At 40.6% G+C, this 13422-nt stretch overlaps 1 protein-coding gene across 2 annotated transcripts in view; it reads right to left on the bottom strand.

Moving 5' to 3' along the window:
• Positions 1-12071, bottom strand: part of Sepsecs (Sep (O-phosphoserine) tRNA:Sec (selenocysteine) tRNA synthase) — a 28910-nt gene extending 16839 nt beyond the window's left edge. For both annotated transcript variants that reach the window (XM_032916166.1, XM_032916165.1), the window contains exons 1-6: positions 11904-12071; positions 11209-11363; positions 8305-8423; positions 7555-7713; positions 6286-6439; positions 2620-2722 (exon numbers count right to left, since the gene is read on the bottom strand). In XM_032916166.1, coding sequence (XP_032772057.1) covers positions 2620-2722; positions 6286-6439; positions 7555-7713; positions 8305-8423; positions 11209-11363; positions 11904-12017 — 804 coding nt within the window. In that variant the 5' untranslated portion in view covers positions 12018-12071. The remainder of the gene's footprint in view (positions 1-2619; positions 2723-6285; positions 6440-7554; positions 7714-8304; positions 8424-11208; positions 11364-11903) is intronic.
• Between the last annotated feature and the right edge of the window lie 1351 nt (positions 12072-13422).

The raw sequence follows: 13422 nt of genomic DNA, 5'->3' as shown, positions 1-13422 counted from the left end.
TTCTTAACAAGTGAAGTTGCTGCTTCCCACACTTTGGAACTTCACGTTCCATTCTCAACAGTCAACCCCACACATACTTTCATAGCTCTACTATGTGACTCTCCATTAATCTGTCCTAAAAGCTCAAATAGGCATTTCAGTAAATACAATGAGCTAAGTGTACTTCTTAAGACTTATACAGAATGTCCTATCTGCACAGAACTAAGTCATTCTGGGGCATCTTTTGAAAATGCAACATTTCAGATCTGATGGTTTTCTTCACTGACCACGTGGTTACTGTGATAGTGTTTTCTAAAGACTTGTGGTTTTAGTGTGTTGAAGGGGAGATCTGGGCCCTGGTGTCAACTGTGCTATACAAGCTGTTCTGCAGCTCTGAGACTTCAGGCCAGTCACTCAGACTACTGAGCTTGTCTCCTCACGTATGAGCAGGAACAATAATTACTACACCTTAATTTATTAGGATAAGGTTAAAAACATTAAAAGCCTAACTAATGCCTAACACACATCGTGGGTCCCTGCCTTATCACCGCTATGAGGGAAAGTTAACCTTGTAATGCCATGGCATAGCAGTCAGTACTCAACAAGACCCAGGTATTTATGTGGTTTAAAGCAACAATGTCCCGACCTCTCCTCATATAGGCCACTTTGCAGAAATGTCTATTTACTACTTAAAGATAAATCAATTTTAGGAAGCAATATAATACCTACAAGGCAGAATCTGCATCTGAGAAACATCTCACACACACGGAAGATGAAGGACACCTTTCCCATCGGCTCCACAGTTCCCTCACATCTTGCTCTCTAAGGAGAACACTCCATTTTCTAGTATTCAAAGGTATGTTGTGAGCCCCAGAACACTGAACACTTTTCAATTAGAGAATAACAATAGCAATTAGAACAACTGCTGCTCTAGCATAAAGACCAGAATTCTGATCCCAGCACCCTATGGACAACTCACAAAACACCTCGAACTGCAGCTCCAAGGGATGGAATGCCTCTTCTCAATCCTCAAGCCATCTGTCTCCCACTAGCTCTCTCACACACACATTAAATAAATAAATCAAAATATATCTTTAAAATGATGTGTGTGAAAACAATACAGCCATGCAGAAAGTATAAACATATAACTAACAAGGCCTGAAGTACTTTGTAAAATATACACAATGACTACACTATGTGGAAATAGTATGCCCACAGGAACAGAAACTGTTCACTATAAAACACTGAAGGTGCTTATAAGATAGCTAGGATCACCTGCTCCTTCATTTTATAACCTCTAGAGATGCTAATGCATTTGAATTTGGAAAGCATTAAAGATACAAGGGGGAGAGGCAGTGAGATACCCCAAGGCTAAAAGCATTTGCCACCCACCCTGACAGCTTGAGCTCAAGCCCCAAAACCCACAGGGTAGAAGCCAAGAATTGATTCCTACAAGTTGCCCTCTGACCTCACATACATGCTATGGCACACATGTGTGTGCATGAACACACACACACACACACACACACACACACACACACAATGTCGTAATTCTTAAGTATTACAAATTAAAGAGAACATGAGGAAGGAGGGCATAGAAATGAGTCATCAGTGTAAAGCATTTTCACAAGCCCCATCACAGACCTCTGTGCGCCCTTCTCCTGCTCTAGACACATCACACCTGAGCCAATGTATGGATCTGTGAGACAGCCTTGAAAAGTTATGAAATGATGAAAAGACACCAAAGGTAAGAGTCGATAAGGAAAGATCAGAGGGCAGGAGCTGAAAAATGTTTAAATTTTTTTTTTAAGATTTGAAAATGTATTTTTATGTATTCATATGGTTCCTTCTTACTCTTCTTATATTCTTTTTTCCTCTATATAAAAATATAATCGGGGTTGGGGATTTGGCTCAGTGGTAGAGCGTTTGCCTAGGAAGCGCAAGGTCCTGGGTTCGGTCCCCAGCCCCGAAAAAAAGAAAAAAATATATATATATAATCATCAATATAGATGTAATTCAATACATTCGAAAAATAAACATCCTGGGTTAAAAAAAATTCTCAGAATGCCACTGAAATATTTCTATGTTCATTCAGGACCACCAAAGCTATTTCACAGGGACTGAAAAAAATGGCTCATCCACCAAGAACACTGGCTGTGCAGCCATGAGGGTCAGAGTTCGAATCCCAGAACCCATGTGCTTCACATATATGTGAAACACTAGCTCCAAGGAGGATGAAGACAGAGGATCACCAGGGCTTGCTGGCTTCCAGTCTAGCTGAGAAAATTCAACCCACAGATTCAGGAGAGACCCTGCCTCAAGGGAAAAACAGAAGAGCACTCAACACCCTCTTCTGACCCCCAGCTACACAAACTAGCATGCTCACACAGACACATAGGTGTGCACACACTTACATACAGAGATACATGCACACACAAAGTATATGCATAAACGAATAAGTCTTTAAAAGCTACTGTCCAATTACCATCACACTACCTAGGAATAAAGGCTTTTACTAATAGAATATTGTATACAAGTTCTTAATGTTCTCAGAAGTAGAGAGAACTAAACAGTGTTTACTGTATTGGGTTATAGGAAAGTCATAATCCTACAGCATATAATATTAATATAATGATTCACCTGCTGAATGAGATGCATGCACTTTGAAGACTGTAATCCGTAAGCGTTGTTGACTACATGCGGAATGTCATAATTAGCACAAATCACAGCCAGTTCTTCTAATCTATAAACATAAACATTTACAGAAAGACATACTCATACTGTGCTTTATAAATAAGTATGGAAAGTTTGTATTAATAGCCAGTCTTAAGATACACCAGGAAAAGGGAGAGGGGATGACAAACTGAATTCTCTCTGTAGTGTCGTTACATGTAATTCACCAGCCTGGAAATACAAAGCCAACACTTTAGGAAGCCTAGAATACCTTTTAAAGTTACCAATAAATGAGAAAAATGTATTTATAAAGCTTATGACTCGGGAGGCAGAGGCAGGAGAATCTTTGTGAGTTTGAGGTCAGCTGGGTCTACATAGTGAGTTCAAACCAGGTCTACACAGCAAATTCCAGGCCAGCCAGGCTACATAGTGAGACCCTGTCTAAACAACAAATGCTTATGATGGTAACATTTAACTAATTTCAAACCTTTTACAAATAGGACAAAGATGCTATGACTCTCCCAGCATGCTGTGAGTCTTCTCTTACTGTTCTGACTGCTCACCATTCTGAAGCTAGTGCTGGCCAAACAACGTGCATGTCTGGGACCTTAAGAAAGCTCACAGAAGGAACCTTACCGCATTGCCTAACACCCTGGATATGTCCTTTAAACACTGCTGGCCTAAAACCTACATCTCTTCACTCCTCATTTGACACTCCTCCACAGAAAGACAATTTGAGTTTAATGTATGTTAAATATGGTCACCACAACACAGTACAAGTCTTTGTGACTAAAACCACCTGTAAAAATGTTAGCACACTGAGAAACTATAACTAAATCCTATGGTGCAATTAAACTGATTTTTTTAATGTTTTGCTTCACGAAATAGAACAATTTGGAAATAAAGCACTTTAAATTTTCTTTCCAAAAGGATGTATTTAAATACAGGACATCAGGGGGCAAGCGAATCTCTGTGAGTTTGAGGCCAGCCTATTCTACACAATAAATCTTAGGCAAATAAGGAGATACACAAGACCTTGTCTCAAGTAAATAATGAGTGGTATGGTCTTACTACTAAGCTATGCATGATGTATCTTTTTTCTCTAGATGTGAGCAAATATGTTTTAAAACTATAAATGGGGATAAGATCAGATGTATCAGAAACTTTTAATTCGCTTCCTTCAAGTATTATAAATTGTGGTGGTGGTTTAGGTAATAATGGTCCACATATACTCAAACACTTGAATGCTTAGTCATCAGGGAGTGTCACTACGTAAGAACGAACAGGGGTTGGGGATTTAGCTCAGCGGTAGAGCGCTTGCCTAGCAAGCGCAAGGCCCTGGGTTCGGTTCCCAGCTCCAAAAAAAAGAAAGAAAAAAAAAAGAACGAACAGGACATGCGGCCTCATTGGAATGTGCCATGAGGGTAGGCTTTTAGGCTTCAAAAGCCCAAGTCAGGCCCAGCTATTCCTCCTGCCTGCAGATCTTGACGTAGAACTCTCAACTTACTGTTCCAGCACCATGTCTAGCTATGTGGCACTATGCTCCCTGCCCCGATGACAATGGACTAAACCTCTGAAACCATAAGCCAGCCCCAAATAAACGCTTTCCTTTGTAAGAGTTGCCGTGATCATGTTGTCTATTCACAGCAATAGAACACCGACTAAGACATGAATAGAACCTAATTTTTAGGGCTGGAGAGATTGATTATTCAGTCAGAAAGTAGTTCTGAGTTCAATTCCTCAGAATCACAGAAAAAGGCAGGTGTGGCAGCATGTGCCTGAAATCCCAGCAATTGGCAGGCAAAGACAGGACAATGTCGGAGCTCAAGAGCCAGCCAAGCTAACTGAAACTGGATGCTCCAGTGAGAAGCCCTGTCTCAACACAACAAAGTGGAGAGTGATAGAAAAAGACATCCAAAGTCAGCTGTTGGGGCACACGCGCACAAGCATGCACATAAGCACACACGCAAGTATGCAAACAAACACACACAACATGCCTGAATGACAATCAATACCAAAATGTCTTCTGCCACTAACAAAATAGACTTCGAACACACACCATATATTCTTCAAAAGATAAAAGGCACTTTTTTTATGTGTGTGTGCTCTAGAGAGAGTTCTCTACTAACCTCAAAAATAAGGTATCATAATATAAAACTTGTTTAAACAAACAAATAAAACTTGTAACTTTAAATGATCTAAATCAGATGTTTTAATAAGACATAAAAATATTCTAAATGAAAGGCAAAAAAAGCAGAAAATAGATTTTCCATGTGAACCCCACTGTATTCTAAATCACAAGCTAATTTTAATAGCCATCAGAAGTGACATTCTTTTAACATTTCTTTTACGAACATTTACTATTCAATACTCCACAATAATTGACCAATAAAAATAAAATAAATGAAATACCACTAAAAGACTATAAAATCAGAAATTCAAATATACTACTAAGCCTCACTCATCAAAAACATTCATTACGTCCGTCACACAAATAAAAAGTAACAAATGACAATTTGCTGACTGTTAAACCCTCCGACTTTTTCTACAGGTCTAGGTGTACACAGATGCAGCACCACGCACACTGAGACCATGGCTCAAGATGAAGCAAAGCTCCCCAGGGAGAATAACTCACTGCTCACAAACATTCACAATGTCCTGGGAAATGAGGTTTACTTCTATTCCATTCAAATTTTCTAGGTATTAAAATTATGAAAGATACCATTTCTTTCATATTTTGATAGAAATTTTAAACGATTGGTCATTAATAAACTACTACAGTATATGCAACATAATTTTTAAACAGAATTCATGGGCTCATGAATGACACAAGGTAATTTTTCAAGAGCATGGCTTCAGTATGATCTTTTAAAATTTGCCTGTGAAATAATAAAAACTAACATGTGGCCATCACTGCCAAACAGTGTGAGTGTACAAACACCAGAGCTTAGCAACCAGAGTCCAAAGTCAACATAATTCTTATTCATTAGGACTTCCGTTAAAAATATTGAAATGAGACCAAACTCGAGCTTCTGGCAGAAACAGAAAATTCTGTTAATAAACCTAAGCCCTATGACATTTTCAAAATAAAATATTTATGACTATCTTTTAGAAAAGTGAACATCTGCCACCCCCACGGCTTTAATTTTCTAATTTATATCATCTTCAAAACACAGACAAACACTGTAAACAATTAGTGTAATCTCCCCATCACAGAAATGTAAATAATCCTAAACTATTTTATTCATAGTCTGTTAATGACTATAGTTCCTATTTAGCAAATGAATTGTAAGGCCAAATTAGAGGGGGGGGGCCTAAGCCCAGCATTTCACTTGAAAAAGCTTAAGCAATGAGTAAAACAAAGCAGAGGCTGGAACTGGCAAGAGCAGGAAAGCAGACAAATTGACTAAGGTTTGGATAGACGGATGTCCACCTCTGCTTCAGTTGATTTTCCTTCAGCATCAAACTTCTCCAACTCACTTCAATAACTGCCCTAGATGGACTAGGACCTGGCCAGTAGACTCGCTACTCACTACAAAACGTCATCTCAGCATGCTTGAGACTCGGGGACAGCCAGTCAGTCAAGACTGCTGAGTGAGCATCCAAAGACGAGTATTCCAAGTGCGTTGTTACCTATCGGGCACCCTTGGAGCAAAACAGGCTGTGGTAGAATGAAGGCACAGGATATGCTCAGGCCCAAGCTCCTGGATTTTTGCCTCCACGGCTTTCAGGTCTGTGCGCAGCTCATCGCCTTCCAATACATTTTCTATTACCACGGGTTCAAAACCTAATCAAGTCAACCAGAGAGCTAAGCATTAGTGTCAACTAAATGTGAGATGATTCTAGAACTCTAAGAACAATGCAATGGCACACAGGGCTCCAATTACTTATTAAACTAACAAGTTTTCCTCTAGTGATAAAGATGGTGGCTCAGAGCTGGCAGTAGTCAGAAACCAGTAGAAAGGTGTAAAGAACAGTAACAACTAGGACTGGATCTTAATGCTTTGAAATGATACAGAAAGGAGTTTATACTGTAAGGGAAGCACATATTAACCAGAGGTTTACAGAAATTAATTGCTCAGATGCTGATAATCAAAAAGAAACCTGTTCGGGGTTAGAGAGATGGCTCAGCAGTCAAGAGCCCTGGCTGCTCTTCCAGAGATCCTGAGTTTAATTCCCAGCAACCACACCACCATCTGTAATGGAATCTGATGTTCTCTTCTGGTGTGTCTGAAGACAGCTACAGTGTGTGTGTGTGTGTGTGTGTGTGTGTGTGTATTATATAAATAAATCTTTTTTAAATAAGAACCCTGATCATTCTCTAGAAACATTTCAATTTGAGTTTATTAAAGAGCTAGAGATAAATAGTAATAAAATTCAAGCACTAAAATAAATCATACCCATAAACTTTGTTTTACCATATACACACACATACCAAAAAAAAACAAAAAAACAAAAAACAAAACCCTACAACTAATTTCAACAGCGTGGAGATCACTAACCCATCTCATGGTCCAAGAACCCTTCATATTTTTAATTGAATATTGTACTTAACTAATACATAATTAAAGATCACCTCACAAATAATTATATAAGCTTTAATGGTAAAGATAAGTAACCTTTAAGTAAGTTTAAAAGTTGCATAAAACAAAATATGTACTAAATTTTATAAATACTTTACTACAATTCTTTAAAGCATGGATGTAGAGTACATTTAATTTTTCATTTACCTATCTCTATGTAAAATCTGAATTTTCCCACTGGATGTTTAAAATATCACACATGCTGAGTGTCTTTTTTTTTTTTTTTTCGGAGCTGGGGATCGAATACAGGGCCTTGCGCTTGCTAGGCAAGCACTCTACCACTGAGCTAAATCCCCAACCCCCGAGTGTCTTCTTTTACCTGCAGTGACCATGGACTTAAAGCAGGACTTCTGATCTATCCGTGGCCATATGATATACTTGGCCTTCGGTCTTTTGTGTCGCAGTGTTAGGAAACACAAGGTTAGACTCATCCCAGTTGCCATAGGAACTACAAAGCAACTGGCCACTGAATGAACACCTACAAATAAGAAATAAAAGAATTTATTATCCCATTAAAACCTTTCTGGAAGAAATGATACAGTTCCTTTATCAAACAACATGGACTGTAACCCTGATATTTCTTTCTCATCTGCTCTCATGAACTCATTGTTGGAGCCAGGGGTAGTGGTGCGCACCTTTAATCCCAGCACTTGGGAGGCAGAGGCGCTGCAGGTGGATCTCTGTGATTCTGAGGCCAGCCTGGTACAAAGTGAGTCCCAGGAGAGCCAGAGCTGCATAGTGAGACCCTGTCTCAGGAAAAAAAAAAAAAAAAGGCAAAAACATTGCAATTTGCCAGGTGACTGACCTCAGGAAGCAGAGGTAGGCAGATCTCTGAATTCAAGGCTGGCCTGGTCTACAGAGTAGGTTCCAGGACAGTCAGGGATACACAGAGACCCTCCAAAAACCAAACAAAAAAGTCATTCCTGGGGCTATTTTCTATCTTATTCTGAAATAGGTTTACATGTGTGTCCTTTTAAAAACCATTCATATTGTTTGTGAAGACACAAAAATGTAAGAAACTAGTGGGCTATGTACTCATAGATCATGTTATGATTGACGTGATACATACCAGCCAGCTTTATGACATTAAGCACCAAAGAATTAGTAATTTTGTTCAAGAGGCTAGAGCCTGCAGCTTTTGGTTGTACAGCAGAAATATCACCAGATCGTCCAATTCCATGGATGAACCTAAGCAAAAAATAAGCCAAAACCCATACAAATATATTCAGTGTTCAAGTAATCGATACACACAGTTAAAAAGAGAGAACCAAAAACTAGCAGAGGCTGTTTTCTGTTGTAACTATACTTTATAAGCCATTGATGTGGAAATACCTTAAGTTGAAAGTTTCAGTATATTATAGTAACTAATCTCCAAAGACCATCATTATTTAATTCCTTTCTCATGGTGGTCCACATCAAGAGATACAGTTTAATTCCCCATCTCTGCTCTGGATTGGGGGCAGGGGAGGATGTCCTTACTGACTTGCCTTTGACTGGGAAGAACATAAAAAGTGGTTGTCTGGAGCCTCTGAGTTCTAAATTATCATAAAAAGCACTAAAGTCTTCTTGGCTTCTTTTTTTTTTTTTTTTTGGAGCTGGGGACCGAACCCAGGGCCTTGCGTTTCCTAGGCAAGCGCCTCTACCACTGAGCTAAATCCCCAAACCCATCTTCTTGGCTTCTTAAGAGTCTGCTAGTGTGCACTGCCTTCCAAGATCCAGCTGCCATACTGGGAGGAGCTAACAGAAGAGAAGATGGGCTCTGAGCCCTTAGCCACATCAACAAGTCATCTTTAATAGACTGCCCACTCTCACCTTCAATGACATTTAAAACTACACTAGAAACACAAGACACTCAGCTGCTGAGTTAACACAGAACCAGGAGGAATAACGATCATTTTAAGTCATCAGCCTTTGGAGTGATATGTTTAAAACCACAGTACAGGTAACATTCTAGTCCCTCTTTTCTGCCTACCAGAGCAGTGGGACAGATTCCAGTCTGAAAGAGCTGATGCTTTAGAAACTGTCCCAATTAGCTGTTGGCAATTGACAGTGGTCTTTTGAGACAGGCTCTCACGAAGTGACCCTGGGTGACCCTACTTTGGACCCTTGCCCCTGTTTCTGCTAAGTGCTAGGATTACAGGCAATACCACCACCCAAGCAAAACCTTTCCTCATTTTTAAACTATGTTTCTTGAAAATGAGTGCACAAATCCACTTGTGTTAAATTAGATGGCCCTATACACTTACACACCTGTGAATACTCCTAATTAAAAAGAGATGCATGCTCCATCTCTTACATTCAATTAGATCAGAAACTGTGTATACTGAGAGTATCACAGAGCACTAACTAGCACTGTACTTCCTTACAGGCATGCCTTGTATACAAGACTTCCATATACATTATATATGGACCTTGTTATCAGGGCGCTGTTAGACAGGAAATCTGCATCCCTACTCATTATCAGGTATTTCGCATACCTGACTGCAAATGTTATTAAAATATAATTTTAATATGCCTCAAAAACTTCACCTTGATTTAAAAAACAAAAAGTTTTTAAGAGTCTATATTTCTCACAGAAAGGGTAGAAGACAGAAATAGCAGTCATATCCAAAAGCACTACCGGTTAATGATTAAATCATTTTTTGCTAGGTAGTGGTGGCACATGCCTTCAGTCCTAGCACTCAGGAGGCAGAGCAGGTGGGTCTTTAAAAAAAAAAACACTTTTCAGAATGGGCTAAAGCTTCAAAAATAATACAAATAATGCAATCATCTAATACAATTGCTCCTCCATCTGCTGGGATTGAGATAGTGGTAAGCCATGCTTTCAATTTCATTACTCTCCAATAAAACCTGTAGGTTAAAAAAGAATTATGGCTGCTCATGGTGTTGAATGCCTTTCATCCTATGACTCAGGAGGCAGAGGCAAGTGAACCTCTTTGTCTGAGGCCAGCATGAGCCTAGGCCAGCCACAGTTACAAAGTGAGGATGTCTTAAAAAAAAAAAAAAAAATCAGAACACAGCACACAACCATGACGTATGTCAACTGAAGTTAAAACAAAAAGAAAAAAGGCCACACCCATGTTGAACAAGGCTGGCTGACCTTCTATGAGGGTGGGAAGTCAGCAAGTTGCAGGTCCAGAACCAAACATCTTCCCTCTGTGTGACCTATCACCTCTGTGACTACCTTCTGGACTTGGCAGAAACCCCCTAGCTTCACCTACCCAAAAGCTAAGAATGTCATCAGACAGCACCCGAGGCCTGCGACAGGGTGTCCCTGCTTTCCTGAAACATGCCTACCTCCATATTTCTATTAGTGAATTAAAAAATGTCTTGGTCTGTGATTTTATTCTACGACTATTTTATAAAAAATTTCATGAAACTGTTACCACTCCAGAACATGATATTTGGGGTCACCTGTCATTTATATGTATCTCTAGAATATTCTTATTCTTTTTGAAGTGAACGTTTTTAAGATTTGTTTATTTTATGTATCTGAGTACACTGTAGCTGTCCTCAGACACACCAGAAGAGGGCATCAGATACCATTGCAGATGGTTGTGAGCAACCATGTGGTTGCTAGGAACTGAACTCAGGACCTCTGGAAGAGCAGTCAGTGCTCTTAACCACTGAACCATGTCCCCAGCCCGACCAATGTTTTTTTTTTCTATTAAGCTTTCAGAACAGATGTACTAGTTTAAATATTATCAGAACATGGCACTTGTGCTGTGGACCAGCCAGCATCGGAAGGGGGAAACCACCACATATCAGAACCCTAGCTCTATTGTCACGAAAACCGCCTGCTCCAAGTGTTCCGTTTGATTTCCATACCCATTTGATGACAGAAGAAATTATATATCTCAGTGGAAACTTTATAATTTAGTAGGAATATCATCACCATTATTTTAGGTTCCTTCCACTCCCATTCCCAGAAAAAGATAAATAAATGTTTTCACAACTAGTTTAAGAACCATACCTGTAATGACGACGAGCAACCAAAGCAGAGGCCACTCTCCCTTCCCTTTCTCCCACACCACAATTACCCAAGAAATTGTTGCTATCCATGACTGCAAGCTCATGCAGAAAGAGTTCGAGTGTACTTTCATCCCAGCCATCCTCTGGACACTTGCCCTTAAAAAAAAATAGTAATGACGTTCATGTTCAGGAAAATTATCGGTCCCTAAAACTCCACATCAATGTACTTGAATTCTTTTTAACGTGTTTTAATGACCCTTGATTCCTCACATCGGAAACAAACTCAGCAGCTATGAAGAAACTGCTAATTGGCCAAACGCTCGTATTCTGTTCAACTATAAACTAGAGATTGCGAATGTATCTAATACGGCTACTGAAGTTTGCTGGGACTCTTAAATCTCAGTTAAGTTAGGGAAACTGAAAAGGTAATGTCCTCAGTTTAGTTTTCCAGCTAGGAGCTGGCCAACTTCGGGGACACTGAAGTTCAGGACTACTGTCAAGGAGCGAGGTCTGAGAGGTCTGGAGGAAAACTGCCGCTGGAGTAGGTTTAGCGATAGGTTGGCCGATAGCACGCGCTCCCAGAGTGGCCCAGGCAGACCAAACACTTGGACTTTGACAGTTCCGCACACACTGAGGAGCGCGCTGCCCCTCCCCTCCCTGAAGACGCAGAGCCCGAGTGCCGAGACGGCGGGATACCTGCTCTAGAAGCAGCCAGATGAGGTGCTCGTGTGCGCGCCGAGCCTCACAACCCTGCCTCACGTAAGCTGGAGTCACCCGCCGCTCGCCAGCCGCGAAGCTCTCGGGGTTCATGACGGCGCCCACTAAGCGCACGCCGAGACCCAGGATGCAGCGCGTCGCCCGGACGGTACGGGGCGGCCGTGGACCCAAAACACTCTAGGTCTCCGCCTTCGGCTTCCGCGCATGCGCAGAGCCTTTTTAGTTGTCTTCCACCAACCCACAAACCCTCACTCACCCCAGCACTACAACCACCTAGGAAAAAGTTCAAAACCTTGAGTATTCTTGAGAGTTGGCAAGATTAGCGGGTTTCCGGGGACAGGAAAGGAACGTTGGGTTGGGCTAGGTAAACCCTCTTATAATCAAGAACATTAGTACTTCAAGAGAGGGCAGAGAAGGCAGAAGGGCCATTGTGTGGGCTTCTCGAGAAATGACTATATGATCAGCTCCAGTCATGTTGTTTGAGTCTTCCCGACTGTGTCAGATTCCAGAACCTTACATCCATCCCTTGATATATTTCAGCATTTCCTACTGCCTGACAACCTTATGAAAGGACAAAACCTTACTCCTCTGGCAAATTTATCTCATGATAGTTACTCTTTTCATTTCAAATTATGCAATAATCTGCAATGACTTAATCTATCAGTGTACTAGGGGAAGAGGAGGCCCACGCATGTCTTACCTGAGATCTAGAGTTTTCTGTGCTTCATTTAGATCTACAGAATTCCTTTAAGAACTTTGTACTAATACTTGTCCATGAATAGTATTTCTTTGGAATATAGCAGAAGTCTACCAAATGTAGGAATTCACCAATGGCAGAACATATGTACTTGCATGTTAGCAAGCAAGCAAACATGGCCTACAAATTCTATATGACTCTGAAATGTTTGAGGGGAGAAGGGTTCCTCATCTTTTTTTGGGCACCACAACAAAAATGGACAAGTTATGGGGCTCTGCAATGCACTCCTATTTTGTAGGTTCGTAGCCATATAGAAGTAAAGGCTCATGTGAAAAGACGGAAGTGTGGAAAACAACAAAGATGCTCTGAGAGATCACTGCCAGCCAGCATCCGTACCCATTAATAATCCTTGCACAGACAAAGGTCACGGTCCTTCAGCTAGTCAAAGACACCATTGTACAGTACTGGTGCTTAGTCCCTGCCTTTGAAAGAATGAATGGGGGAAATGGTTGGACCTTTTGATCAGCTAATCTCTGAGCCTCCCAGGACTTTTGCTTGAGGCTATCAGATATCTTCAAAAGGATGTCACATGTCTCTATGGAGCCATTCATTGCAACATAGACAAGCTGGTTACTCTCCCAAGTCAACATTTGCTGTGAAGCTTTACAAAGATCACGGAGGTTAACCGAGGATCATTGTAACCTGCCTACAGCATGGTCTAGGAAAAATCTACAGCAGTGGGCTGAGCCATGACCTCAATGGCCATTTCATCATTTTTAGATTGACTTTTTAAAATGCTTT

The sequence above is a fragment of the Rattus rattus genome, chromosome 11 (assembly GCF_011064425.1).
Source record: "Rattus rattus isolate New Zealand chromosome 11, Rrattus_CSIRO_v1, whole genome shotgun sequence".
NCBI classification, from domain to species: Eukaryota; Metazoa; Chordata; class Mammalia; order Rodentia; family Muridae; genus Rattus; species Rattus rattus.
Note: the sequence above shows the minus strand (reverse complement) of the source record. Positions and strands in the feature narration are given on the sequence as shown.